We start from the raw sequence: 26,764 nt of genomic DNA, 5'->3' as shown, positions 1-26,764 counted from the left end.
TTAGAGACAACAACCTGTGTCCCGTAGGTTGTCCCAGGTTCTCCAGGCTTGTTAGAGCTGGAGATGTGACTTGGGACAGTAAAGAGGGGTTGCAGATCTTGCAAGTGCATCTGATCATCACAGTCTGGCAGAGGTCTAGCTGTGCAGAGTCAGCACTGTGGGGGAAGCTCACTCTTGCAGGGCTGAGGGACGGGGAGCTGAGGGGGTAACAGCTTCCTGTGCCACTGGGATCCCCAATCCCAGCAGATCCACACTGCTCATCCACAAAGCTGCCTTTGGATTCCTGTGTTGACTCACTGGCTGTTCCCTCCTGGCAGAGGATGTGAACCAGGGCCTCATTCGGTACATGATGCACGAGAAGAAGGTTCAGGAGACCACTGACAGCTTCCAGTTCCTGGTGAAGGACAGCAAACCCAACGTGGTCAGCGGCAACGTCTTCCACATCCAGTGGTCCCTCCTCAGCTTTACTCACTCCAGGTAAGTGCCATGAGGGTCACAGCACTTGCCTGGCAGCTGGGCTCTTACCTGAGTGTGGGAAGGAAATCCTGCCAGTGAGGAGAGAGCCCTGCCAGGCTGAACCACGGAGTAACTACCCGGTTATTGCTGTGCCTCGGATTTTCCACGGAGCCTCACCCTCAGTGTCACACAAACATGCAGGGTTTGCTCCCCAGCCTGTTCCTCGTGTGTGCTTGATCCCTTTCCAGCTACAAGGTCAGGGAGAGTGCTGGCTCTGTGAGCATCACCGTGAGGCGGCTGGGGAACCTCAACCAGTACAGCATCGTCCTGTGCCGCACCGAGCAGGGAACGGCCGCTGCTGGATCAGGATCACGGCCTGGAGAGCAGGACTACGTGGAGTACGCAGGGCAGGTGGGTGGCACACAGCAAAGGGACGGCCTCACCATGCCTGCCACCAAGCCTGGAGCAAAGAATGGGTGGGAAGTGACCAAAACACCAAGGAGGGTGTGTTCTATTAGTAAAGTCAGGTGGGTTGTTTGCTGTTGGAAGAGGGAACAACTCAGGGCAGGGTGAGACAGGAAGGACGGGGAGCTCCAGGCGGCCACTCCAAGGACAGCAGCCATCTTGCTGCCTTGTAGGTACAGTTTGAAGAGAGGGAGGACACCAAGGCCTGCACCATTGCCATCCACGACGACGACGTGTTCGAGGGCACAGAGAGCTTTTCCGTGGAGCTCAGCATGCCAGCCTACGCCCTGCTGGGCAACGTCACCCGTGCCACCGTCACCATCGCCGACCCCGAGGACGAGCCCACGCTGCAGTTCGACAGGAGCACCTTCCACGTCAGCGAGAGCGCCGGCTTCCTCTCAGCTCCTGTGCAAAGGAAAGGTGGGTTGGGCCGTGCTGAGCCCTGTGGGAGGGACACATGCAGAGGGGGAACCCCTGGGCTTTGCCTGCTTATGGTTTTGGGGCCTTCTCCAATGTTTTGGAAGAGGTTCTGCGGCACAATGCAATGGCAAGCAACACATGGGGCAGCATTGTTTATTTTTTTAACCTTTCCTGTCTCTGCTGTTAAAGCCTCTTGGGTTTGGATTTGTTTCAGCTCCCGGCATGAGCAGGAGCAAACCTTTGTATTTGTTTGCTGCTTCTCTGTGAGCTAGACAGTGCTTTATGTGGGCTGTGTGTTCTTTAATAGGCAAGTGCCACCTCTCGGCTTCCTAAGTGTGGGTTAGGAGCTTGCCTGGAAGTCACATCTAAGCCAGCTGCTATCCAAGTTCAGCATTTCATTCCTCATCCTCTTTTCCAAATGCTGCTTTATTATTTAAGTGAAAGGTGTCTCCACCAAGTAGATTTAAAGTATTTCCACTATGGATTTTTCCTGTTGCTTCATAGGGGATGCCAGCAGCACTGTGTCTGCCATCTGCTACACCATCCCCAAATCAGCCAGGGGCAGCAGCCTTTACATGCTGGAATCCGGCTCCGACTTCAAGTCCCGAGGCCTGTCAGATGAGAGCCGCCTCGTGTTGGGGCCGGGTGTCACCGTGGTCACCTGTGATGTCACTCTGATCGATGACAGCGAGTATGAAGAGGAGGAGGAGTTTGAGGTGGTGCTGGCCGACGCCTCGGACAACGCGCGCCTTGGCAGCCGGGCTTCGGCCAACGTGGTCATTGCCGGTCCCAATGACGCCTCCACGGTGTCCCTGGGGAATGCCACCTTTACTGTCAGCGAGGCTGCAGGTGAGGAGCAGGGGGCTGTGTTGGGATGCCCCCTGTAGAAGCTTTCACCATGAAGAGGTGTCAGAAAGAGCAATTCAGGGCACAGCAGAACTGCAAAGATGTGCTGCAGAGGGGCTCTGTGCTTCCCTCTGCGCCAAGGGGGAGGCTGGGGGCAGGAGCAGTGCTGAAGGGAAAGGGGTGGGCTTTTGGAATGTGGCTGCTCTCTCAGTTTGTTCTCTCTCATGTGCATCTGGTGCTGCAGGACACATTGAGATCCCAGTCCTGCGGCAGGGACCCGACCTCTCCACTCCCACGTCGGTGTGGTGTGCCACTCGGACATCAGACCCGCCATCGGCCAGCCCAGGAGTCGATTATGTGCCCAGCTCCAGGAAAATAGAATTCAGGCCAGGCAAGACAGAAGAGGTGAGGAGCCACTTGGACTCCTGCTGAGTCTGCTTTGCCTGGCGACACCTGTCTTGTGTTTCTGTGTATATCTGCCATTTGTTTTGAAAATCGTCTCAGGGCCACTTGAGAACTGTTAATGATTCTGCTAGGCACAGATTCTCCATGCCCTCAGCACTCCAGTCTGGAGAGATTTGGTCATGCCACCTCTTCCAGGGCAAGGATGGCTGCCTGTTCTCTGAAATGATAGGCTGAGTTTATGTAGAACATTCTTTACATTGATTAATGGACTCAGAAAACATAATGACATAATGGCTTTACACTAGACTCCCAAATGTGAGTGCTGGGAAGGATGAAAGCTTTGTACGTCTAACAGCAGGAATTCCACTTTCCTCCCAGTTCTGCCCCCTGACAATCCTGGATGATGCTCAGTACCCAGTGATAGAAGGGCTGGAGACATTTGTTGTTTACCTCAGCTCCCCCCATGGAGCCGAGCTAGCAAAGCCCTTCCAAGCCATCGTGGCCATCAATGACATCTTCCAGGACGGTAAGTCATCCCTGGCAGCTGTGACTGCTCCCTCCTGACCCCTTGGCTCCCTGTGCATCCCCAGCACTGCTTGGCTCTGTTTCTGCCCCCCTGCAGTGCCCAGCATGCAGTTCACCAAGGACACCTACACGGCCAGGGAGAAGGAGGGCACCCTGCACATCCCCATCTTCCGCGCGGGGGACCTAAGCTATGAGTCCTCTGTCAGGTGCTACACCCGGAGCCTGACAGCGCAGGTCATGGAGGACTTCACCGAGAGGAGGGATGCAGAGGAGTCTCGTATCACCTTCCTCAAAGGGGAGAAGGTGAGCTGCACCTGCCTCCTGGGGGAGTGAAGAACCAGTGCTGGGAGAGGTTCACATCTCCTCCTCGGCCCTCTCTCACCAGAGGGAGCTGGCAGACTGGCCCAGGCTGGTTTCAGATGATGCAAATTCTTGTCCTGGCAACGTGACCCACTCTGAAGGGGTTGGGTGTTCCAGGATGGAACTGGTTAAATTGTGAAATGCAAATCTGATACATCAGGAGGACCCAGGATTGTTGTACAGAGAGCTGTGGATTTGTGGAAGGAGATGCTTTTGCTGCTGTGTCTCATCATGTGACAGTGTGGTTGGTCCACACTGAAGGAGCAGCCCTAAAAATGGAAGGGATTCTTCCAGGATGGACAGCACTCCAATGTGCAGCCCTAGATAGGGAAGTACAGCCTGGCCTTTATGTGCCTTTATCAGATTTACCAGAGTTTGCTGCTTTCTCCTCTTTACATGGCTTTAGGTGAAGAACTGCAGTGTTCACATCAGTGATGACTCTGCCTTCGAACCAGAAGAGCAGTTCCAGGTCTATCTGGGGAGCCCCCTTGGAAACCACTGGAGTGGAGCTAGGATTGGGAAGATGGATGTGGCAACCATAACTGTCACCAACGACGAAGATGGTGAGTGAGGCTGCTCAGCAAGAGTGGCTGGGGGGTCCCAGGGAGTCAGCACAGCCCCATCAATGTGGATGCCTTCGGTGCCATGGTCACAGCCCTGTGTGCAGGTCACTGCTGTGCACTGGGCTGGGCTGAAGGGAGAGGCTGGACAGGAGTGCTTGGACCCCCCACCTCTCCTATTTCCCATTCCCCTGCAGCTGGAGTTGCTGTGCTTCCCTTGGGAGATGTTCCTCTCCCTCCACAGCAGCACAGCCTGGAGAGATCTGTGGGGGAGAAGAGGGATGCCAGGCTGGATCACCAGCACGTGGCAGGGATTTGGGGACGTGTGGGAGGCAAGGATGGGAGAATCATTTGCCATTCTCTGTAGCCCAACACCCTCCTTAGGTTTTACCCTAAGTCACACCCAAGCCTTTTTGGCCCCCGCTTTGAGGAGCTCCTTGCCCTGAAGGTGTGTGGATGAGCCTGAAGGGAGCCAGGGGTGCAAATCCGGGGCTTTTCCCTCCCTGCTGTGCCTGCAGCCCCCACCATCGAGTTCGAGGAGGCGGCGTACCAGGTGCGGGAGCCGGCGGGCCCCGAGGGCGTGGCAGTGCTGAGCATCCCGGTGGTGCGCAGGGGCGACCGCAACCGCACCTCCCGGGTGCGCTGCAGCACCCGTGACGGCTCGGCGCAGGCCGGCGTGGATTACTACCCCAAGAGCCGCATGCTCAAGTTCAGCCCAGGTAAAGGGGCCTCGAGGGGAGGGTTAGAGGTGGGGGCGTGGCCAGAACGCCCAGGGGATGTGGGAAAAGCCACTCGTCGAAGGAATTTTAGGTGATGTGTTAAACGAAGGGTGATGGGACCAGAGGAAGGAGCACTGGCACCTGGCAGAGTGAAGTCCTCCTCGGGGAATGTAGGGCTGTGAACACCTCAGACCATGTTGCTGGACCCTCACTAAACAGCTCTGCACACCAGTCTGAGGGAGAGGAGGGATGGGAATGTGCTTTGCATCCCAGGTTTTTCCTTCAGACAGCTAATACAAGACAGTCATTATTAATCCTCAGTCGGCATCTGCCAGTAAATCTATCACCGGATCGATTGGATCAGTTGTCATAGCTGGAGTTTTATGTTGATAGTAGACTCCTCTGGGTAAATTATTAGCAGCAATGAGTGGAAATAAAATTTATAATGTGCATTTTATCATAATGTCTCTGTGGTCACAGCCTGGAGCAGCTGTGCAGGGCTCAGATGAGAACTTGAGAGCAGTCTCTGGTGATGAATCAACTTCCCTCTGTTTCTCTTGCACTCGCTCCCCCAGGTGTGGCCCACATCATGTTCAAGGTGGAGATCATGTCCAACGAGGACCGGGAATGGCACGAGTCCTTTTCTCTGGTGCTGGGCCCAGATGATCCAGTGGAAGCAGTCCTGGGAGACATCAGCACTGCCACAGTGACTATTTTGGATCAGGAGGCAGCAGGGAGCCTGATTCTCCCAGCACCTCCCGTGGTGAGTGGATGTGATTTAGTGCCCTGCAAGTACAGATTGGAAACCGCAGTGGGATTTTGGAAATAAAATGTAGAGCTGCAGTGACAACATGGGAGGGAAGGATGGCATTTTCCACCCTCTCCCTCAGCCCCTCTTGCCTCCACACAGGTTGTCACCCTGGCTGACTATGACCGCGTGGAAGAAGTGACCAAGGAGGGCGCTAGGAAATCCCCCTCCCCAGGCTACCCCCTGGTCTGTGTGACTCCCTGTGACCCTCACTTCCCCAAGTACGCCCTGATGAGGGAGCGCTGTGCTGAGGCTGGCATCAACCAGTCCTCCATCCAGTTCAGCTGGGAAGTGGCCGCCCCCATGGACGGCAATGGAGCCCGGTCGCCTTTCGAGACCATCACAGACAACACCCCCTTCACCAGCGTCAACCACAGGGTACACAGACATTCCAGACTAAAGTCTCCTTGGATCTGAGGCCTGGAGGTTTGGGTTTTCTAAACACTGTTTTCGCTTAGCCTGCTGGAAGCACCAGTGGTTTCCCCCTCCTTGTTCCCTCAGGTGCTGGACAGCATCTACTTCAGCCGGCGGTTCCACGTGCGCTGCGTGGCCAAGGCTGTGGACAGGGCCGGCCACGTGGGGACCCCCCTGAGGAGCAGCGCGGTCACCATAGGCACAGACAGTGCCATCTGCCACACGCCCGTGGTGGCAGGGACAGCCCGAGGGTTCCAGGCACAGTCCTTCATTGCCACACTCAAGTACCTGGATGTGAAGCACAAGGAGCATCCCAACAGGTATGAGGCTGGAGAAAGGGGAGTGCAGCCCTTCCCCAGCCCCCCTGGGCTTACAGGGGTGCGCAGGCTCACAAGCACGATGTGCGTGTATAAAACCACATCCCTCCGGCAGCATGGGCTGCTCAGGTTCCTGCTCCCACTCTCTGCTCACAGCCTGCCCAGCTGAGGGGGTGCCCTTCCCCTCAGCAGCGGGGAGCTGGGGGGACACAGCTTAAGGCTGCTGTGGGGATCCTGTGCCTGCCAGGCTGCTCTGTTCTGCTGTCTCACATGCTGCTTGTTCCAGGATCCACATCTCGGTGCAGATCCCCCACCAGGATGGGATGCTGCCCCTGATCTCCACGCTGCCGCTGCACAACCTTCATTTCCTGCTCTCCGAGTCCATCTACAGGCACCAGCACGTCTGCTCCAACCTGGTCACTGCCAGGGACCTCAGAGGCATCTCAGGTAACCTTCAAAGCCAGCCTTTGCTTCCTGAAGATGGAAGCCTGGAAAGAAATGAGAGAAGGGGTCTTTGTCTTCCTCTGGCTCTCTTGACATGATGTAAATAGCAATGAATCTTCCTGGTCTCACAGCAGTGACCAGAGGTGCCCCATTGGAGATGGGATTCCAGGCATGGGAACATTTGGGGTTGTAGGTTCATGTTGAGCTAGTGATTTTCTGCTTTGTAAATAGTTTTTGTGATATCCTCCCAGTAAGAGAGGGGTCTGCAGGGCTGGATCACTGTGTCTGGATCACTGAGGTCTCCCATGAGGCAACAAAATCTATTCACTGCTGAAAGAAATGTCAGGGCTGAAAAGAACAGGCAGTTTGTGTCTTTGACACTCCAGGGAATGAAGTCCATGCTAGATCCAGGCAGGATCTTGTACTTCATTCTGATAATTCCATACTGAACCCATTCCTCTTTTCTTAAAGGTTAACTTCAGCCTTGAATCAGTCGGTCCCTAAGTTTGATTTTTAGGATGCTTGCCCCATTCCTGTAACAGTTTCCCCTGTGAAGACCTGAGTGTGTCCTCCAGGATAAGGAAGGGAGAGGAGCTCTGGTGATTCAAGAGTGAAGCAAGCATGTGGCCTGGGGCAGTTTAAAGTCAGGAGGGGGCATTGTCCTGGTTTGTGTCCTTCAGAGGCAGGGTTCCTGGCCGAGGTGGCCCCGGAGAGCTCGGTGCTGGGCCCGGGCTATGACCGGCCCTACCAGCTGGACCCTGCAGTGAGGGAGCCCCGGAGCATCCAGCTGTACCAGCACCTCAACCTCAAGAGCTGCATCTGGACCTTCGACGCCTATTACGACATGACCGAGTTAATCGATGTCTGTGGAGGCTCTGTCACTGCTGACTTCCAGGTGAGAGGTCCATCCCCAGCTCTCCCACCTATCCCAGATCTCAGTTCTCAGGCACAGCTCTGCCTTGCACTTGAGTGTAGCTGCTGCTCTGCTCTGTACAGGTGGAGTCTGGCTTTCCCCCCCCATCACCTGGAAGAGAACAGTGGCTGTGTGCATTTATTTCATTTATTTTCCTAGGAGTATCACAGGTTTTATTCTTTTAATATTCAGAGCACCAGGAAAATATTTGTTTTTTTAATGTATAGCCATACTGGAAATATAAAACATTCTCAGCTAGGCTCTCTTTTATAATTTTGGCTGTTTTCTCAGCCAATAGAAATGAACCAAGAACAGAGCAGAGGCAGCTCAGTCCATGCTCCACAACAGAGCGAGGCCATGGGATATTTTACTCATTTTCTAATTAACAGGCTGGCAGACCAAAACCCAGGAACGTTCCTCCATAAATGAGTGGCTTCCACTATGTGAGGTGTCTCAACGCCCTCTCGTGGCTACCTTATCCATGTGCAGCCCACTCCACCTCCCCTAAGCTCAGGCATTAAATTCCCAGGCACATTGCTAGGACCAGTATCATCTCTTTTGATTCCTGCCAGCCTGGACTACTTCGTTAAGTTTCCTTTTATAGCTCCAATTGTTTGCACAAGCCCAGAGAAACTACTTGGCCTGAACAACTACCCGGTGGAGCATGTGGAGCCTGGCACCAGCCAGGCTGGAACATCTCCCTGAATTCTCCAGGGCCTGCAAAGTGCAGCTGCACTCTGCAGATAATAAATGGAGATCTCTGGGAGGCCTGAGCAAGCAGAATTGCTGATTTTTAATTTCCAGCCTTGGAAATTGGGGGGTTTTGAGGTGAAATTGCACCTAGAGCTCCTCTGTCCCATGGTCCCAGCGAGCCTCAGCACTGCCTCTGAATTAAAACTCAGGTTTGTCTGAGGTAAAGAATACCCAGAGTCACCTCTGACCTCTCCTGAAGGTGCCTAACCCCCTTTTTGGGGTTTTATTGCCAGGTGAGGGACTCTGCCCAGTCCTTCCTGACAGTCCATGTGCCTCTGTATGTGTCCTACATCTACGTGACGGCGCCGAGGGGCTGGGCTTCCCTGGAGCACCACACGGAGATGGAGTTCTCCTTCTTCTACGACACCGTGCTCTGGAGGACAGGTGAGCTTGGGGCACTCCAAGGGCTGTGGAGTAAGTGGCTCCTTCATGTTTCCCCTTAGCTCCTGCACTGCCACCAGCGTCCTGAGGGAGTGGACACTCGGATATTCCTTCCTTTATGCCTGCGGGGGGCTTAGGCAGCTGGGGGGGAGGGAGGAAGTGTGCAGCTGGCCCAGTGGAGGATGATGCCAAGGAAACCCTGCCTTTGGGAGGTCTCCCAGAGCTCCTGGGGCTGGCAGAGCCCAGCTGAGCAGCGAGCGTGGCCCCGCTGTACTTGCAGGGATCCAGACGGACAGCGTGCTCTCGGCCCGGCTGCAGATCATCCGCATCTACATCCGTGATGACGGCCGCCTCGTCATCGAGTTCAGGACACAGGCCAAGTTCAGAGGTGAGGGCGCTGATCCTGGCAGGGACACACAGTAGGGTCACACACAACTCTGCTCTGGCACCACAGGCAGCAGAGCAAGTCCCTGTCCCTGCCAGGAGCCCCTCTGTGCTGACAACATGGGACCTCTGTGCCCTGTCACCTCCTTGTCCCCCCCCAGGGCTATTTGTCATGGAGCACCACAGCCTGCCAGATGTCAGGTCCTCCTTGATGACTCCAGAGCACCTGGGAGGGATCGAGTTTGACCTGCAGCTGCTGTGGAGTGCTCAGACTTTTGACTCTCCCTACCAGCTCTGGAGAGCAACCAGCTCCTACAACAGGTGAGGGCTGGGGTCCAGTCCCCTTCAGCAGCTTCCCACAGCACCAGGCTCTCCCTGGCACCCCTCCAGCAGCCACTGCAGTAGTGTGGAATGCTCAGGAGCTTGGCCAGAGCTTGGAACACTGTTCTACTGAGAGGAAAATCAGCTCAGCCTCTTGTAAAGGAATTTTTCCAGCAATGAAGCCTGTGGACAGGCTGATCCCAGAGGCGACGTTGCATTTCAGAAGGTCACGTTTGTCCCTCAGGGACTGCTGGATGACATTGCCGGGGCAAGAGAGAGCTGCTGCCCTGGGCGAAGAGCTCAGAGCTCTGCTTGGTGACTGCTCCTGTCTGTTCCCAGGAAGGATTACTCTGGAGAATACACTATCCTGCTGATCCCCTGCACAGTGCAGCCCACGCAGCCATGGACAGAGCCTGGAGACAAACCCCTGCCCTGCACAGCTCACGCTCCCGAGCGGTAAGGAGGCCCCGGCCCCAGGGCAGCAGGGCAGGGCCAGCCCCTTTGGGCTGCACAAACCTCATCTCCCCTTTCTTTCCTTCCTTGTCCCAATTCCAGGTTTTTGATCCCGATTGCCTTCCAGCAGACAAACCGCCCGGTTCCAGTTGTTTACTCCCTGAACACAGAGTTTCAGCTCTGCAACAACGAGAAGGTTTTTCTCATGGACCCCACCAAGTCAGAAATATCTCTGGCAGAAATGGATTACAAAGGGGCTTTTTCCAAGGGTAGGATTTACCTCTCCTCTTCTGCTTGTTCCCACTGTTTTTCCCTGCACAGCTTCCATTTCCTGGAGAGGAAAGGGCAAAACCCAGATGTGGCTTTGCCTCTTCCACAGCAATAAATGGCATTTTGAGCATCTTACAGCCCTGTAAAACAACAACATGCTCTGGCACCTTGTTTTGCCACTCGCACCCCCCCCAAGCCCTTCCCAAACAACCCAAACCCTTCTCAGCACAGACTCACCTGTGGTCTGGCACACTTGGCTCTGGCAGTGTTCCCCTGGCTGGGGGCTTCCACCTGCCCCACTTTGTTCCCAGGGCAAATCCTGTATGGGCGCGTGCTCTGGCACCCGGAGCAGAACCTGAATGCAGCGTACAGGCTGCAGCTGGAGAAGGTCTACCTGTGCACGGGCAGGGATGGCTACGTGCCCTTCTTTGACCCCACGGGCACCGTCTACAACGAGGGGCCCCAGTATGGCTGCATCCAGCCCAACAAGTACCTGAAGCACCGATTCCTGCTCCTGGTGAGTGCTCTGCTCCTGCTTCCCCTCTGGGATTTCCTCTGGCAGCAAGCAGATCCTGACTGCAGAGGGATGAGGAAAGGAGCTCACTGGATGTTTTGTACTGCTGGTGCAAAGTGTGAACACAGGACCAGTTTTTCCCCACCCTTTGTCCATGAGTGTCCCTTAATCTGTGCCTGCATGTAGGTGTGGAGATGGAGCATTTGTATTAGAACCCTTACCCAGGTAGTGCCCTGCCTTCCAGCCTCTTTTGGGAAAGCAGACAGCATCCCTCAGGACACTTCTCTGCCTTCCAGGACCGAAACCAGCCGGAAGTGACGGATAAGTATTTCCACGATGTGCCTTTTGATGCCCACTTTGCTTCCGAGCTGTCCGAGTTCCACTCAGTCAGCAGCATGCCTGGAGTTGATGGATTCACTCTCAAGGTGGATGCTCTCTACAAGGTATGTACCCAGTGCTTTTGGTAGCCCAACACTGACTTGTCTGTCCAGGACCTCCCAAACACTTGGTGAATTGCAAGCTCTGGGCCCTCAGAATTCAACTCTGACACAGGAAATGGGAGATTAGGATATTATTCTGGTGATTTTATTTTTTTTCCTGAAGCATTAATGAAAAAGCTCTTTAAAAGCATGTTATTCATTTTCCTGAATAAATTACTGCCTCTGGCAAAGGCTGGACACCCCACTAGGTGGTCAGTGTTACTGCTTAGAAAAACCCACTGAGATGACTTTGTCAGACACAGGACACAAAACACACCAGCTCTTTAACAGAATCACTTGATTCTGTTAACTCGACAGATGTTAATGACATCTCTCCATGCCTTCTCTTTGGGAAAGGTGGAAGCTGGGCACCAATGGTACCTCCAGGTGATCTACGTGATCGGCCCGGAGGGCACGGCCGGGCCCCGTGTGCAGCGCTCCCTGGCTCACCGCTGGCAGCGCGGCCGCAGGGACCTGCCCGAGGCCCTGGATGACTCCCTCATCTACGACAACGAGGGCGACCAGCTGAAGAACGGCACCAACATGAAGTCGCTGCTCTTGGAGAGGGAGGAAGCTGCCACTGCAGCCTCCTTGTCCCAAGCGGGCGCCTCCCTGGGCAGCGCCTTCGCCGCCCTCACCCTGCTGCTGCTGGTGCTGTCCGGAATTTGCCTCCTGGCCAGGGAGTGCCGCAAGCTGCGGAGAAAGCGGGAGGCTGCCAGGGGCACTCCTGAGGAGCACCCCTTGAACACCAAGGTGGAGCTGCCTCGGGGCGGCCCGCAGGCCGTGGGCAGCCGGTGTTGCACCGTCAGGAACGTTCATCCCCCGCGGGACTACGGCGGTGGCTGCCAGGGGCACGGCAGGAAGGTGAAGCAGGTGAACTTGGAAGTCAAAGTCCATAGCAATTTGCACGACGGCACGGAAGTTTAATGGAGCACACACGTTGGGAAAAGCTTTTTATAAACTGTAAAATAAAGATAACCCCAAACTGAAAAGCCACGTGGGTTTTTTTTTAGTCTGCTGAGGAGGAGCAGCTGTCAATGCCCGCTGCTCCTGTCCTAGCGACTTTGCCGCATGGCATTGCTGTCCTCTCTCGGTGCTGCTCCAGCTCGGCAGGCTCCAGCTCTCCCCGGCGCTGGGCAGCGTGGGGAAATAATCCCTCACCCCCGGCATGTGGGAGCTCTCACCCAGTCTCTGCGTCCTCTGGAAGAGAGTAAAGCTGAAATAAAAACTTCAACCCGGGTGCCCAGGCTGTCCTGTCCTCTGCCACCCCTACGGTCCCGCTCATTCCCCTGGGGTGCGGCGGGAGCCCCTCGGAGCTGCGGCGCCGGGGAAGGGAAGGAGGGAGTCACGGGCTTCTCTGGCCCGGGGGCGCCGCAGTCTCGGGGGCGGCCTCGGGGAGCACCGGGCCGGGAGAGCTCCGGGGTGCGGTGCCGTCCCTGCCCCGCACCGCGCTCCGTGTCCGCCAGAGGGCGCTCTGCGGGGTCCCGCCCCACACGGCGGCTCCGCGCCCGCACCGGGGAACGGCCGCGATCCCGCACCCGGCAGCGCCCCGTGCCCGCGGCCATCCCGGGCCCGATCCAGATCCCAATGCCGCCTCGATCCTGCCGACGAGGGAGAGGCGGCACAGCTCGGGACCCCTCGGCAGACCCCGGCAGCTCCATCCCGGCTCCGGCTGTGGGCTCCATCGTCCGCTTACGGTCGACCTCGTCCCGGCATCGTAGCAGGAGCGGGCATCGAGTCCAGGCTGGGCTTTGCCCAGTCCTCAGCCCAGTCTCAAGCCCAGTCCGGCCGAGAGCCGCAACCCTCCCGCCGGGGCAGAGGCAGCCCCGCCCCGCGAGCGGGCACCGGTAGGACTCGGTCTCACAGCCCCGTCCCCAGTCGCGGCCCCGCCGCAGCGTTCCGGGCTCCGAGCGGTCCCCGCTACACGGGGCTGGGGCTCACACAGCGCCGAGCGAGGGTCCCGGGACAGCGGTACGGGGGGCGGGGCCATAGAGTGCGGGCACGGGATGCTTCAGGAGGTCCGGATGCCGAGCACTGCTGGGGTCTGCCGAGGTCCCGGGCGGTGCCGCCTCTCCTCCGTCGGGAGGATGGAGGCGGCAGCGGGCCCGGGATCGGTTTCGGGCCCGGGATGGCCGCGGGCCCAGGGCGCTGCCGCGTGCGTGGCCGCGGGACAGCGGTGCGGGGGGCGGGGCTGGCACAGGTGTGGGGGCGGGGCCGGACGGCACAGGGGGCGGGACTAGTTCGGGTGTGCAGGGCGCGCCCAGCTCAGGTACGCGGGGCCGAGGTGATTTAGACCCCAGAAATTGCCTCGACCGGCATTTACTCCCTCAGAGCACGGTGCAGACGGGAGTTCCCTGTGCGGGCTCCTCTTCAGTTCCTCTCTCTACTCCTCCTTCCTTCTCCGCGTATTCCCTTTCTTTCTCCCCCTTCCCTCTCACCCTGAAACGCTCCTTTCCTCTCCTCTCAAACCCGACCCCCCCCCCCCCCCCACTCCTTCCCGTCCGGTCACTTCCCCGCTACTCCTTTCTATTCCTCCTCTCTCTACCGTCCCTCTTCTCCTACCTTGGCCTTTCCCTTCCTCTCCCGCTTCCCTCCTCACTCCGACCCCTCTCCCTCCCCGTCCTCACCACCCCCATCTCTTCTGTCTCCCCATCCTCCCCTCTCCTCCTTTCCTCGCAGCCGCGGGGCTCGGGGTGCCGGGCAACAATAAAGCCCTGAGGGCCGGAGCCTGGCACCCCTGCTCTCGCTGGGACCCCCACACGGGGCCGGACCCGCTCTGCAGGTGCCCCCATTGCAGTCCGACACACCGCCGGGGCTCCAGCTTTCCCAACATCACACAGGGGGGGTGGGTCTTTGCGTGGGGGGTCCGAGTTACAGAGGCCCCCTCAATAGAGGGAGTCACGGGGGAGGGGGGATTAGGAGGCGCCCCCTCTGGAGGAGGGCGTCCCTGGGGGGGAGGTCGGGAAGGGCCCCCTCCAAAGGAGGGAGTCGAAGGGAGGGAGCAGAGCCTGAGGGGTAACTCCCCCCTCAGGCCCCGCCCCCTCCCCCGGACCGGGGCCCAGGGGGAGGGACGGGGGCGGGTAGGGGGGAAGCAGAGGGGGGCAGGTCATTGAAGCGTGAGCCCACGTTTAAAAAAAAATAAAGGGGGGAATGGAGAACGAGACTAGGGGAGTGGAGGGGTAGGTGGAGAGAGGTCGCGGTGTGCAGGGCAGCAGGGGACAGAGCTGGGGGGAAGGCAGGGTGGAGAAAGGAGCAGGACTGAGGGCGGGTGGGGAGCGACTGGGGGTGGGGGGGGAAAGGAAACAGGAAAAGGGGGCAGGGGGGAGTTTGGTCAGGGAGGGAAGGAAGAGCATGAGGAGTAGGATAGGGGAATGGGGGGGGGGGGGGGGGGCGGCCATAGGGGAGGAGGGAGGGGAATTTTGAGAGGGGGAGGAAGAGACGAATAAAAGCAAAGCTAAAGGGAAAAGATATACAAAAGAAAAGAAACGCAGAAGAAACGTAGAGAAGAAGAGATATAGGGCCCCGGCCGGCAGCAACCTCCCTTACCCAACGCTGAGGAGTAAATAGCGCCGCCAGGTCATCCCCGCGCCTTAAATCCCCCAATGCCCCGCCCCGCGCAGCCGCACTGGGGTCCTTCACACCTGTGCAGGCCCCGCCCCTCACACCTGTGCCGGCCCCGCCCCCGGGGCCCCGCCTCTCCCCCGCCCGCCCATAAATCCCGGCGGATCCACGCCTGTCCCGCTTTCTGTGGGGGGTGCTCATCTTGGGATGTGGTGGGACCATCGGTCGGAGCGCTGTACGGAGATCCGGATCGGGGGCTGCTGCTGGTACTGCGTAGGGTCCAAGGCGCTCAGGTAGGACTGGGATCTAGGCCCGGGGATTTGGGCTCTGATTTTGTTGGTATTTCCAGTGGGAGCTGGGCCGAGCCGTTTCTTCTTTGGTGAGCCGAGTATGGGTGCTGGGGCTGGAGGATTGAGGGGGGACTGGGACTGGGGCTGGGATCGGGACCGGTATCGGTATCGCCGCGGTCGGGATGAGCCACTCCGGGACAGGTGCTGCTATTCCGGCTGCAGCCAGTGCAGGGCTAGGTCCCGCTGGGGCTCCAGGCATGCTCTGGCGGTAAGGAACCGGTGCTGTGCCACTGCAATGCCCACCAGGAGGACGACGCTTCTCGGGATCAGCCTCTGGATCGCGGCTGGAAGTGGGAAGGACACGGAAACCGCCTGTACCAGCCCCGGGACCCCATCGGCATCGCCGCTCACTCAGCGACACCGCCTGTCCCGTGGGGCGCCCCCTGGCGGACACGGCGCCGCCCTGCAGCCCCCCCGGCCCGGTAACCCCACGAGCACCGCGCTCCCCTACGAGCCCCAGCGCCCGCAGCCCCTGCTCCGTGTCCGCACCCCCGGGGGCTGTAGCGCCCCGGCCGGGAGCAGCCGCTCTGGGACGGCCGCTGGGGCCGAGGTGTTGCTGCTCCCGCTCCCATTGTGCCTGGTGTGGGACTGGAGCCCCGGGGAAACACAAGGGAAAAACCCCATGTGTTAAAAAAACAGTGGAAACTATTTGTTCTTTATTTCCAGAGCCATGAGGATCACTGAGTTAAATGCTGAGAAGTGACTGGCCCAGCTGCACATGGAACATGGAATTCTGGCCTTCTCAGCACCCTGCTCCAAACACCTGAGCCAATCCCAGGGTTGTTCCAAAGGTCCTGTGTGGGATGGGAATGACTGCTGCCAGTAAGAGAACTCCTCTACAAATGCAGCTCCTTCCCTTCTGCTAATGCTGCTTTACACACCAGCCCCTGCAATGGCTGTAGGGCAGAACTGGCTGGCACTCAACATGTCAGCACCAAACTCTTCCCCACAACCCTGGTTTTTCTGCCCTTTCCAGGATTTACCCAGCAGCTGTAAATGTGCTCACACAATGTCCCTTTGTTTCCCCAGGAACAAGACAACTCCTGAGGGTCACCTTGCTCTGTGGCCAAAGTTCTTCTGGAGAGTGGCGGGGGTGTTTCCTGCAGGTGAGTGTTGCCAGGTCAAAATGATGCTGGCTGCTGAGGCCAGGGTTGTTTTTCTGGCCCAGAGGCCTCGAGCTCTCCTGCTTGCTGCCAGCGATGCTCCTTGGTGTTCCCTCAGTGTGTCCCAGCTGGCTGGGAGCGCAGGGCAGGAGGAGGCCAGAAGCTCCTGAAAGGCAAGCAGCACCTCATGTCTTTGGGATCTGCAGAGGAGGAGCTGTGCCTGCACCGTGGCTCCTCGGCCAGGGGCTGCTCTGACCAGGCACGTGGAAATGCTTCAGCCTGGACAGAGACCACCAACAGCCCAGAAGGACCCCAAGGAGCAGCTGGCATTACTGGGAATGGAGGCATGGGCCGTTTGCAGAGGGGCTCACACAGCAATTCCTGGTTCAGAGCTCCCACACAGCTGCCAGCTATGTCCCAGCCACCCCAAATCCCTTCCCTCCTCCCCAGCCTGAGGCCATCATCCATCAGCAGCATTAAAGCCAAGGCAGTCTTCCCCCACAGATATTAAATCCCAGGCAGTAGCCCTCAGAGATACCTGAAAATCAGTGGGATGGAGTCTGGAGTTTTCCAGGGATCCAGCTGGAAGTGCAGATGTCATGGAAAGCTTTCACAGGTAGGTCCCACTGGAGGTGTGCTGAAGACAGAGATGCACATTCCTTTCCTGAGAGAAAAGAATTTGTAGAGGCCACTGCTGAGGCTCTAAAAGGAGCTGAGCTTTCTGCAGGGAGAGATGTCCCCACCTGGGCACAGGGGCTGCCTCAGCACAGGCTGGGAGCACATCTGGCCACTGCCTTCTCCTGCTTTAAAACATCAACTGCATCTTCTCTACCCTGGAGCTCAGGGGGGTGAAATCAGCTCCATTCCAGGCAGCTCTGTCCAGTGAGCCCAGGGGACACCATTGGGGTGAGGGTTCTAAATAGCCATTCTATGGAATAAAACTCTGTCCTTGTCCCTGTGTTGCTGAGCCTCCTTGGAAGCTCTGCTGGCTCCTGACACAGCTGCTGTCCAAGGCAGCAGCTCTGCATGGGAATACCCACACTCCATGGGGCACTGTGGGGTTACTGCAGTGGCAATGGAGCAGGGAAGTTGGGGCTATGGGTATAATTAATCAGATCTAGCACAGCTGACAGGGAACCCCAGATCTGGGCACCACACAGAGAACAATCTTTGTCCTGCCCTGTCAGCTCAAACCCCTGGGCTGGGAAGTTTTGGGAATTAAATGTATGGAATTATACAAACCACAGCAAGTGGCATCACCCAGAGGGACAATCCAGGTCCCAGACAATTCCTCCACAATCCACTATGGGGGAAAACACTCTGTGCCTGCCAGGAGCTCTGACTCTGCTTTTCCTACCAGCTCCTGAGCAGTGTCAGGGCCACCATGAGGGCTTTAAAATCCAAATAAACTCCATATCCCACACAGTGAATAATCCAAATAAAGAAATGCATTCTTGTCATCAAAGCTCAAAACTGTGTTAGGAGTTCTGACAACAAGTTAATGGGATTCCCAGGAATCTCATTAATGCTCTTGGTTTCATTTTTATGTATTTTTAATCCCTCAGTGGGTAGCCTGTACAACTTATCCTGGGATTTAGAGGCTGAGCAGGGCTGACTTTGGATTGACCTTCACCTCTGGCCCCAGCCTGTGCAAACACACCTTGTGCCAGGCTGGGTGAACTCATCACCTCAGCTTTTCCCTCCTAAATATCCCCTACTTATTTCCCTGTAGATTAACTCACATTTTGCCCCAAACCATCCACTCCTCACCTCCATGTGGCCTCCAAGTGTCCATTCTGTTCCTCACAGGTGCCCTGGTGACACCATGTTGGTCCCTTTGCCTTTCTCCAGCCTGAGGCTGCTCCTCTGCTCGCTCTCTCCAGCCTCATCCCACAGGGATCCTCTTCTCCCTTCCCTGCTGGCTGCTGCCAAGGAAGGAGGACACAGTGAGTCTCCAGTGCTGACCCCTTAGCCCTGGAGAGTCCTGGCTGTGGGCCTGAGGGGCCTTGGATTTCCCAGGGAAATTGTCTGCTGGTCTCCCTTCAATTACCTCAGCAATTCCCTCAAATCCCACCTCACTCCCCCTGACATCCCCTCACATTTTCCTACACAAACAGTTCTTGTATCCCCTCTAGATTACACCAGGTTTTCAGCTAAATTAATGGCATCATCTATGCCCACTGCTCGTTATTCACCCAACCAAAATCAAGAGCAAATGTTGGTTAGGCTTTAATAACAACTCAAAATAACTTTAGAGCAAAATAAATCACCTTTTTCTTCTGTTTTTTGGGGTTTTTTTTCTCCTTCAGCTGCTGGACTTACCTCTGAGCATGTGTGCTGAGCTCTGGGTGGAGGGGATGTTGCCTTCTTGTGAAGGCCGCGATGACCTGGTTTCAGGGGCCCAGCACTTCGATCTCCTTTGTGGGATCCCTTGTGGCCAATAACGGACGCTGACACCAATGTGGTGGACGGTTAAAGGCGTTTATTGAGAGGTCTTAAGGGTATTTATGGACTAAGGGGTCTCTCTACGTCAGACAGGGGTTTGGCTATACTTTCTAGGGTTAGTGTGGAGCGGAAAGTTACTGGCATGCATAGGTTAGGGGGGCTACACGTCTGGCTACATTCCAAGGGTGATCCTTATCTCTGGGGAGAGGGGCAGAAGGATTCCTGTAACTTTCCGTTACAGCCCGAAATCTTCCGAGCGCCTGTCCCTGGCCTACCACACTTCCCCCCCCTCTTTCACAAATGAACGAGGTAGTCTTATACATAGGCACTGAAATGAGGTAGGAAGTTGAGATCTGATTAGGGGAAAAGGGTCTTGGGAAACCTGAGTAAGTTTCTACCAGGCAAGTCTCTCGTGACTGGCAGCATCTCCTGTTGAGTTCACAGGAATTGTGGCTGTCCCAGGAACAGGATGTTAGCCCGTTCTATGCGGGCCTGAACGAATGAGACCAGCTTGTTCAGCAGACATGGCCCGAAGGTAACAGCTAAAAGCAGTATTGCCAATGGACCTATTAGGGTAGAAATCAGGGTGGTTAGCCATGGCGATTGGTTGAACCAGGATTCGAACCAGTTCTGTTGGGCTTCCCTGTCTTTCTGTCTCTGAGCCAGTCTGTTTCGGAGTTCTGCCATGGAGTCTCTAACGACTCCTGTGTGGTCAGCGTAGAAACAGCATTCTTCTTTCAAGGCAGCACACAGGCCCCCTTGCTGCATGAACAGGAGATCCAGTCCTCGCCTGTTCTGCAGGACCACTTCTGAGAGTGAAGAAACTGACTTTTCTAGGAAGGAAATGGATTTCTCGATCCTCTGCAGGTCCTCATCGATGGTCATCTGCAGCTGGGACAGTCCTTGGTGTTGAGTTGCTAGGGCTGAGACACCTGTTGCCGTTCCAGCTGCTCCTAGGCCGAGCAGCATTGCGATAGTTATACCTGTTAATATTTCTCTCTTGTGGAGCCGGTTGTTATTTTCGGAAAGGTGATACACCTCTTCGTCTGAGTGGTACAGGATCCTAGGGATGATCAGAACTTGAACACAAAAGTCGTTAGAGTTATCGAATTTGGCAAGAGACACACAGGGACTTACTCCAGATCTCTGGCAAACCCACATCCCAGATGTGGATGGGACTACCCACTTACTATTTTTCTTGTCGGGCTCAACCACTTCGGTGCAGATGTCGCCTTTCCGCTTAGCTAGGGTTGCATTGCCGAAGCATCTGCCCTGACCTGTGACTTGACTCAGGGTAATTCCTTTGCGGGGTGTGTCCCATCTGCACTGGCGAGGGGCATCGGCTGTGGAATAGCTGAAGGGGGTATCTAAAGCGACTCCTTCATAAAAGGGGGGTTTAACATCGTAACAAAGCCAGCAGGAATCGGTTAGGTTGGGGTTAGATTCATTCAGGGATAGAAAGGTGGCTTCTAACATGCGAAGGATTGGGTTCGAGTCTGAGCTGGCTGATTGGCCTATCTGGAAGGCTTCTTCATCGCCAGTCGGGACGTCGGTGACTCTTGTGGGTAGGGGTTTGGGGTAGGTCATGTTTCTCTCTTTCTGTGTGCTTTTGCCTGTGGGAGCATAGGGTAGGAGGATCCCCTGCCCCACTATGGGTTGGCATAGATGGGCCGTCTCGCATCCATAGCGGGAGGGGGCTGAATCTCGCACGTCCCCTCCCTCTCAAAAAGCATACGGCTTATTTGCACTATATGAAAAGGGAGTAAATCATCATTGCTAAAAAGACCATCCACGAGAGTGGAAACCACCCCTGAGTTAATTCTTTTTTCTGAAATGGCTTTTACTATTGTTTGAACATCTTTGGAGTTAACGGGAGTATACGTTCTTTGCTGGTTCCCCTGGGGTCCCGTAATTCTCACCGGGAAGGCATGCACCGATGCTGCGGGTGCCCATTCCGCGCATTCGATTTTGATTTTACCCCAGTCGGTGAGTTCGTATTGGGGCTGGTTCCCGACTGTGTTAAAAGTTTTAATTGGTTTCGTCCGAAACCGCATTGATTCTGTTTTCTCTGCTTCCGAGTCGCTGCTGGACTCGGTGGGCTCCGCAGAGTGATCTGGGGAGCTGTGGCTCCCTTCAGAGTCGGAAGTCGACTGCCAATATACTTCCGGTCTCTGCTGCCATTTTGTCCGGCTACGGCCCCGCTCCTCCCCTCGGGGGCGGTGCTGATGTTGGTGGCGGTGCCGCCCCCTGGGCTCGCCCTGCCTCCCGCAGGGAGGGATTTCTCCCATATATGGTGGCATCAGTGGGCGCGGCTCCCGGGTGAGTGCCTGCCCTCTGTTGCACCCCCACGCATGCGCGTCTGCTGGGACCCACGGCTCTCGGCCGGGCATGGGCTCAGCGCTGGTTTCCCGCGCACGCGTGTTCGCGGCTGGCCGCGGTTCTGGGTTCTTCCCGCCGTGAGGCGGCGGGCTCCACCCCTCTCCCCGGCCATCCGCGCCGTATTCAAACGGGTAGGGCGGCGGATCCCCTCCGCCGCTCGCCCGCGCGCTTGCCCTCTCGATATTTCGGGCTTCTGCCGCCAGCCCCTCCCAAAAGGACCGTGCGAGTCCCTCCGCTTCTTGCGCTAAGTCGGCTAGCGGCGGGGAAGGGTTGGGCGAGGGGTCCGCGGGCACCCCGGGGGGCTCCGGAGGTGGTCTGGGCCCCGGCGGGTCCCCCGAAGGGGTCAGGGGGTCCCCCGGGGGCTCTGAGAGCTCCGGGGGCTTTGGGCTGGAGGAGGGATGGGTCGCGCCCGGCCCCCCCGTCTCCCCGCTCTCAATCGAGTCGCCACCAGGGGGGTTTCGTGTTCCCGCCCCCTCCCCCTGCTGTGGCGCGATTAACAAACAGGAGCGCGCAACGTTCCACGTCTCCTGTTCTTCTAATGCTTTGCGTAGGGCGGCTTCTGCCTTTCCCCACGCTTTCAGGCTTTTGCTGCTGCCTGTGGCTTTTGTGTCCTCTGCTAGCGCGACAGTGCATTTCTGCCACACCCCAGGGTGTAATATATCTATGGGTCGAGAAATAACCCCAAGCTCTAGGAGTCTCGTCAAAGCGAGATTAAAATTCCTGAGTTCACATTTGATTCCCCATTGCATATGTATCAAACTTACGACCTTCGCTATCGCTTCCATACGAATCGCGGGTCTCTGGGGCGTCCCCCTTCTTCGTTATGGCCGTTCCGGCGTTGAGTGCTGTCCCCTGGCCAGGAGTACTCCCGTCGCCCGGACTCGTCCCGATCCCGGGTTTCGGCACCACTATGTTGCCTTCTTGTGAAGGCCGCGATGACCTGGTTTCAGGGGCCCAGCACTTCGATCTCCTTTGTGGGATCCCTTGTGGCCAATAACGGACGCTGACACCAATGTGGTGGACGGTTAAAGGCGTTTATTGAGAGGTCTTAAGGGTATTTATGGACTAAGGGGTCTCTCTACGTCAGACAGGGGTTTGGCTATACTTTCTAGGGTTAGTGTGGAGCGGAAAGTTACTGGCATGCATAGGTTAGGGGGGCTACACGTCTGGCTACATTCCAAGGGTGATCCTTATCTCTGGGGAGAGGGGCAGAAGGATTCCTGTAACTTTCCGTTACAGCCCGAAATCTTCCGAGCGCCTGTCCCTGGCCTACCACAAGGGGACTGTCAGGCTGAATGGCTGTGAGTTTGTGTTCTTCTCACTGGGGCATCAGCAATTCCCCCAATTCCCTTTTCCCAGGCTGTTCCATGTGGCTGTGGTCAGGCTGTGGCAGCACAGGCAGATGCAGCTCTCAGCACTCCCTGCTCCAAACACAACTCTGGCCTCCACTGCAATCTGTCTCTGTTGGGAGGTTTTCTCCTAGAGAAATCCAAGAATTGCTCATGGCAATTTGGAGAATCAATTTCCACAAAGGGAAGTAAGGAGCAAAATCCTGCTCTAGGAACCCTTGGGATCTGCAGGGCTGGTTAGGGAAGGGGACATTCACTCCCTGCAGTGCACACCCACCCACCTGCAGCACCCAGCCCAGCCTGCCAGCTGGGCTCTGCCAGCCCCTCTCTGAGCACCCTCCCTGTGCTGCTCCCTCTCAGTGCCTTTGACAATCCAACCCTGAGCAGCCCAAAGCTCCGTCTGGCAGCCCAGGGACAAAGGGACACTCCCAGGGATGAGGCACATTCCCAGCAAACGCTCCCAACAGGGCACAGAGGCACCCCTGGAGCTCCTGTGTGGGGCTGGCAGGAGGGCACAGCCCCCAGCTGGGGTGGCAGTGGCAGTGACAGCAGCAAAGTGCCACGGTCTGATGGCACAACACAGACACCAAGGCCAGCAATGCCCATGGGAGGTGCACAATTAATTCTGCTCCCTGTGCTGCCCCATCCCAGCAGGAAAGCTCCAGGGAGGATGGAAACTCCTCCCCCTTCCCCCCAGCCCCAGATAAGCACTCCTCAGTTTCAAACACCCAGTTCTCACCTCCAGCCTGCTCCCGGGGCTGCTGCCACATTCCTGACAAGGTGCCAAAGGCCACTTGGGACAGGGCTCCCTCTGTGTCTCAGGGCTTGGGGATGGCAGGGACCAGGGTGCTCCAGCAAGGACAGCCTGAAACCAGAGCAGATGTCCCAGGGTTAGCAATGGGCTGGGGACAGGAGTTCTGAAACCCAGAGTTCTGAAAACACCCCCCAAAATGTTCTATGATCACACCCTTAAAATGGCTCCAAAGGGCAGCAGCTCCGGTGCCAGACCAGTACCTGCACGATTCCCTGTGCCAGCCCTGGCTCACTGAAAAACAAAACAAATCAACCATCACCCAGGCCTTGTTTGCAGAATTCCTGATCCAAACCCTCACCTTTCCTGCCCAGCACTGAGGGAAATCTGACACAGCATTAATAAGTGACCTTTGCTGAAAGCAGCCATCATCACAGTCCTCCAGCCTTGGCAAGATTTTGCACTGAATGGACCTAAGTTCTAATCCTGAACCTAAATTTCTGTCAGTTTTTGTTAGAAAGACACTGAACAGTAAATCATGCAACAGAATTGAAAAATGGCACAACGAATAACAAGGCCCAGAGCAAACCCAACCACCCCCATCACTGCTCCACCCCAATTTTGGGAGAAATGCTGATATCATTTCTAAATACTCCCCTTCCCTCCCACTCAGTCCTTCACTGCACATCCCTGGAGTGGATTGACTCCATCTTTTGTTGCCAACAGCACCTCTCCAGCCCAAAGCCCACTTCTCACAGACACAAACTAAGCAAGCCTAAGGCATTGTTCCCAGCAGCAGATGCAATTCCTGAACTCCCTTTTCCCTGGATTCTAAGCACTTGCAGGAAACTCACCTCAGCCCAGAGACTGTTCTGCTTTCCCAGAGGAAAATACAGCCTGATGTGCCACAGCTCTGGCACCACATTGCCCTTGTTCCTGCTGACCTGGAAAGCCACAGGTAAACCCAGTCCCTCAGAGCCCATCCCTGGGCACCAGGAAAGCTGGAGCTGTTCCCAGATGCCAGGGCCCTGCAGGGCTGTGCTGACACGAGCACAGGCTGACCCCTGTGCCCAGCACCATCCCTCATTCTCCTCCCATTGCTCCCAAATCCTCCCAGCCCTGCCCCTGCATCTGTGCCAGGGCCAGTGCCTGCCCCCAGCCCGAGCAGAGGCTGTCACCCAGCCCTGCACCGGCTGCCAGCCCTGGCAGAGCTGGGAATGGACTGAGAGCTCCCAAACCCCCAGAGCAGTCCTTGGGTGCACAGATAATGCCCAACCTGCCCCTCAGGGCACAGCCAACACCACAACTCCAGCATCCCCAGGGAACTCTGGCATTTGTCTCTTCACCTCTGCCCTTCTCCAGCAGACACAGCTGGGGCTGGGCTGTCAGCAATGGCATTCCCAAGGCAGTTAATCCCAGCAGAGAGGAAAAGAGGAGCCCTGTGTCCCTCTGGCTCACCCCACAGCATGGGCAGGACCAGAGCCCTCCAGTGCAGACCCTTGGTGCTGAGGCCTCTTGCCTTTGGCTGCTTAAACACCAAAGCTTTTGGCAAAGGTGGGAGGAGTTTGATGATTTTTCCTGCCCTGAAAGAGAGGAGAAAAAGAAAATTAAATCCACTGTGGAAGTCAAAGGATCCCAGCTCTCATACTTCTGCTCTGATTGCTCACTATGGGATTTTATCCATGAGAGGTGACACCAATTCAAACATAAACGTGTCCTTTTCCAGCACTTTTATTCCTGACTATTTCAGACATTGAAAGGATGCTCATTTTTCTTATTGCATTCTTCTGCCGATCTGACACCTAAGTGATGGAAATTCAGAGTTTGGCCGTGGCCACCACCTTCTGGTAGGAAATGTTATCATATTATCCCAAATAGTCACAGAACAAAACAAATAAAGGCATTTTAAATCCTAAGCTTATGAAGTGGAAGTGCAGATGAGATCAAATGCACAAATTCAGGTAAGATATGGACTGTAATCACTGTTTCTGTGGTTAATGGCTTCGTGTTCGAACCTGAGTGACCCCCCCCCTCTCCTCTATCACCTGTGTGTCCTTGCTGTGTTTCCTTGAGTGTCCCAGAATACCTTGGAAGAGATTCTTCCCCTGCTCCTGCCTGTATTTGTCAGAAATGGTTCATTTAGACAGCACAGCACTCACAAAGAACCAGCCCCACAGGAGTCACAGCACCATTGCACTCACCCTGAAATCCTGGCCTGTTGGATCAGTGGAAGAAATGTGGCACTCAATCTGAGTGATCAGCAAGTCTCGAACTTTACTGAAAGTTCACACATATTTATATTGGTGTTAATGAAGTTCATACATATTGCAAAGCTGAGCTCATTATTGGTTAATTACTCATCGGTCAACCACGCCTACTTCTATATTCTTATGGTTATTTTGTTACTACTTCTACATTCTTGTGGTTATTCTGCTGAAACTATCCTCATATTTTTGGCAAAAGATCCTCTCCTCTATCCTATTGTTGCACCAAGGGCACAATGTCCTTGCCCATCATTGGACACTGACTGCTGACTCCTAGACTTGCTTTCTTCTATCTTGACCAGCGGTATCATGTCGACGTGACCTTTCTCAGCTAGCCAACTGTCCACAAAGCTCTCCACACTTCCCCCGTTTTTCTGTTGAACAAGCATGGTCTGATTAAATGCAGCAGATATCATCTTTTGCACCATGTTCTGTAGGCACATGCAAAAGCACGGCAAAATTAATACTACTAACAAAGCTATAATGCCCACTATAATGCTGACCCTAACAATAGAGCATAACCATGATCCCAGGCCTAAAGATTTGAGCCATTCATCAATACCAAAACCCGATTCTACCTGTAAGTTTCCAGTTAACCTCTGCAAGTCAGAGAGTTGGGAGTGAATGGACTGTGAATGGTAAGGAAGGTTCATGCAACACATGCCTTCAAATTCTTCACAACCATGGCCTTGTGCAAGTAAAAGAAAATCAATTGCAGCTCTATTTTGAAGCGTTGCATGGCGAATAGAATCAACATCAAGCAAAAGACTAGAAAGTGCTAAAGAGGTGGCATTGGTTTGCTTAGCCAGCCAACATCCCAACTTGTTTAAAATGGCATGAGCACCTGCTGCTGATACCCCTGGAGCCAAGAAAGATGCTGCAACTATGGCCTCTGGGGACCAGAATTTTACATCATCCTTGCAGTCTGCAGCAAATGTATGAGCCATTCGTTTATTTCGATGATGGCGGCGGCTCATGTTCAGTATCATGGATGTGTTAGGTGTGAGTAGAGACAGCCGTCCAATTGTACACAGTCCCCCGTGCAGCATTGATGGGATACCGGCCCAAGCACGGTCCCCACATATCAGGAAGTAGCCTGCTGGCAATTGAATAGGCTCATTTGATGAGACTGACATTTTCTTTGTGGTATAATTGCACCAGGCTGTTGCATTATGGTAGACAGCCATGCTGGAGGTTACAATAGTGGAATGGTTCTTGGCTGGCAGCTGGCTTCTATGGTTGAAATTAAGACATGCGTCTGCCAGCACTGAGCCTAACAGCTCCAATTCTTGGGGCTCCTGTGGTGCTATGGGAAAAAAGGAAACCCATTGGTCTCAATTATCTACACTTGCCCT

The 26,764-nt window shown here is 55.7% G+C and overlaps 1 protein-coding gene and 3 long non-coding RNA genes across 6 annotated transcripts in view; 2 read left to right on the top strand and 2 right to left on the bottom strand.

Moving 5' to 3' along the window:
* FRAS1 (Fraser extracellular matrix complex subunit 1) overlaps positions 1 to 12,199 on the top strand; it is a 105,432-nt gene extending 93,233 nt beyond the window's left edge. Inside the window, exons 52-73 of the mRNA XM_071431222.1 lie at positions 318 to 477; positions 705 to 867; positions 1,095 to 1,341; positions 1,846 to 2,190; positions 2,432 to 2,592; positions 2,971 to 3,118; positions 3,215 to 3,420; positions 3,884 to 4,040; positions 4,556 to 4,756; positions 5,332 to 5,519; positions 5,667 to 5,942; positions 6,066 to 6,298; positions 6,582 to 6,742; positions 7,420 to 7,634; positions 8,639 to 8,789; positions 9,067 to 9,174; positions 9,332 to 9,491; positions 9,831 to 9,947; positions 10,047 to 10,213; positions 10,526 to 10,731; positions 11,025 to 11,171; positions 11,565 to 12,199. Coding sequence (XP_071287323.1) covers positions 318 to 477; positions 705 to 867; positions 1,095 to 1,341; positions 1,846 to 2,190; positions 2,432 to 2,592; positions 2,971 to 3,118; positions 3,215 to 3,420; positions 3,884 to 4,040; positions 4,556 to 4,756; positions 5,332 to 5,519; positions 5,667 to 5,942; positions 6,066 to 6,298; positions 6,582 to 6,742; positions 7,420 to 7,634; positions 8,639 to 8,789; positions 9,067 to 9,174; positions 9,332 to 9,491; positions 9,831 to 9,947; positions 10,047 to 10,213; positions 10,526 to 10,731; positions 11,025 to 11,171; positions 11,565 to 12,134 — 4,487 coding nt within the window. The 3' untranslated portion in view covers positions 12,135 to 12,199. The remainder of the gene's footprint in view (positions 1 to 317; positions 478 to 704; positions 868 to 1,094; positions 1,342 to 1,845; positions 2,191 to 2,431; positions 2,593 to 2,970; positions 3,119 to 3,214; positions 3,421 to 3,883; positions 4,041 to 4,555; positions 4,757 to 5,331; positions 5,520 to 5,666; positions 5,943 to 6,065; positions 6,299 to 6,581; positions 6,743 to 7,419; positions 7,635 to 8,638; positions 8,790 to 9,066; positions 9,175 to 9,331; positions 9,492 to 9,830; positions 9,948 to 10,046; positions 10,214 to 10,525; positions 10,732 to 11,024; positions 11,172 to 11,564) is intronic.
* Positions 11,292 to 15,060, bottom strand: LOC139591977 (uncharacterized). The gene is made up of 2 exons (XR_011679826.1): positions 14,939 to 15,060; positions 11,292 to 12,405 (listed from the first exon to the last, which is right to left on the bottom strand). It is a non-coding gene; the product is annotated as an uncharacterized lncRNA (long non-coding RNA).
* Positions 15,017 to 26,764, top strand: part of LOC139591975 (uncharacterized) — a 36,758-nt gene continuing 25,010 nt past the window's right edge. The window contains exons 1-2 of one of the 2 annotated variants that reach the window (XR_011679822.1): positions 15,017 to 15,147; positions 15,365 to 17,103. This is a non-coding gene — a long non-coding RNA (uncharacterized lncRNA). Of the gene's footprint in view, positions 15,148 to 15,364; positions 17,104 to 26,764 lie in introns of those variants that run through there. The other variant, XR_011679823.1, reaches the window with a different exon arrangement.
* On the bottom strand, positions 16,268 to 24,854 carry LOC139591976 (uncharacterized). Of its 2 annotated transcripts, none has more exons than XR_011679824.1 (4): positions 23,134 to 23,993; positions 17,992 to 18,146; positions 16,760 to 16,885; positions 16,268 to 16,387 (listed from the first exon to the last, which is right to left on the bottom strand). It is a non-coding gene; the product is annotated as an uncharacterized lncRNA (long non-coding RNA). The 2 variants fall into 2 exon arrangements; XR_011679825.1 differs by lacking the exons at positions 16,268 to 16,387; positions 16,760 to 16,885; positions 17,992 to 18,146 and adding exons at positions 22,330 to 22,524; positions 24,604 to 24,854 and having other exon boundaries at positions 23,134 to 23,259; positions 23,362 to 23,439.

Source organism: Agelaius tricolor, unplaced genomic scaffold (assembly GCF_023055355.1).
Source record: "Agelaius tricolor isolate 1412-34295 unplaced genomic scaffold, bAgeTri1.0.p SCAF_8, whole genome shotgun sequence".
Lineage (NCBI taxonomy): Eukaryota > Metazoa > Chordata > Aves > Passeriformes > Icteridae > Agelaius > Agelaius tricolor.
The sequence above is the reverse complement of the archived record's forward strand: the minus strand, read 5'-3'. Positions and strand labels throughout refer to the sequence as shown.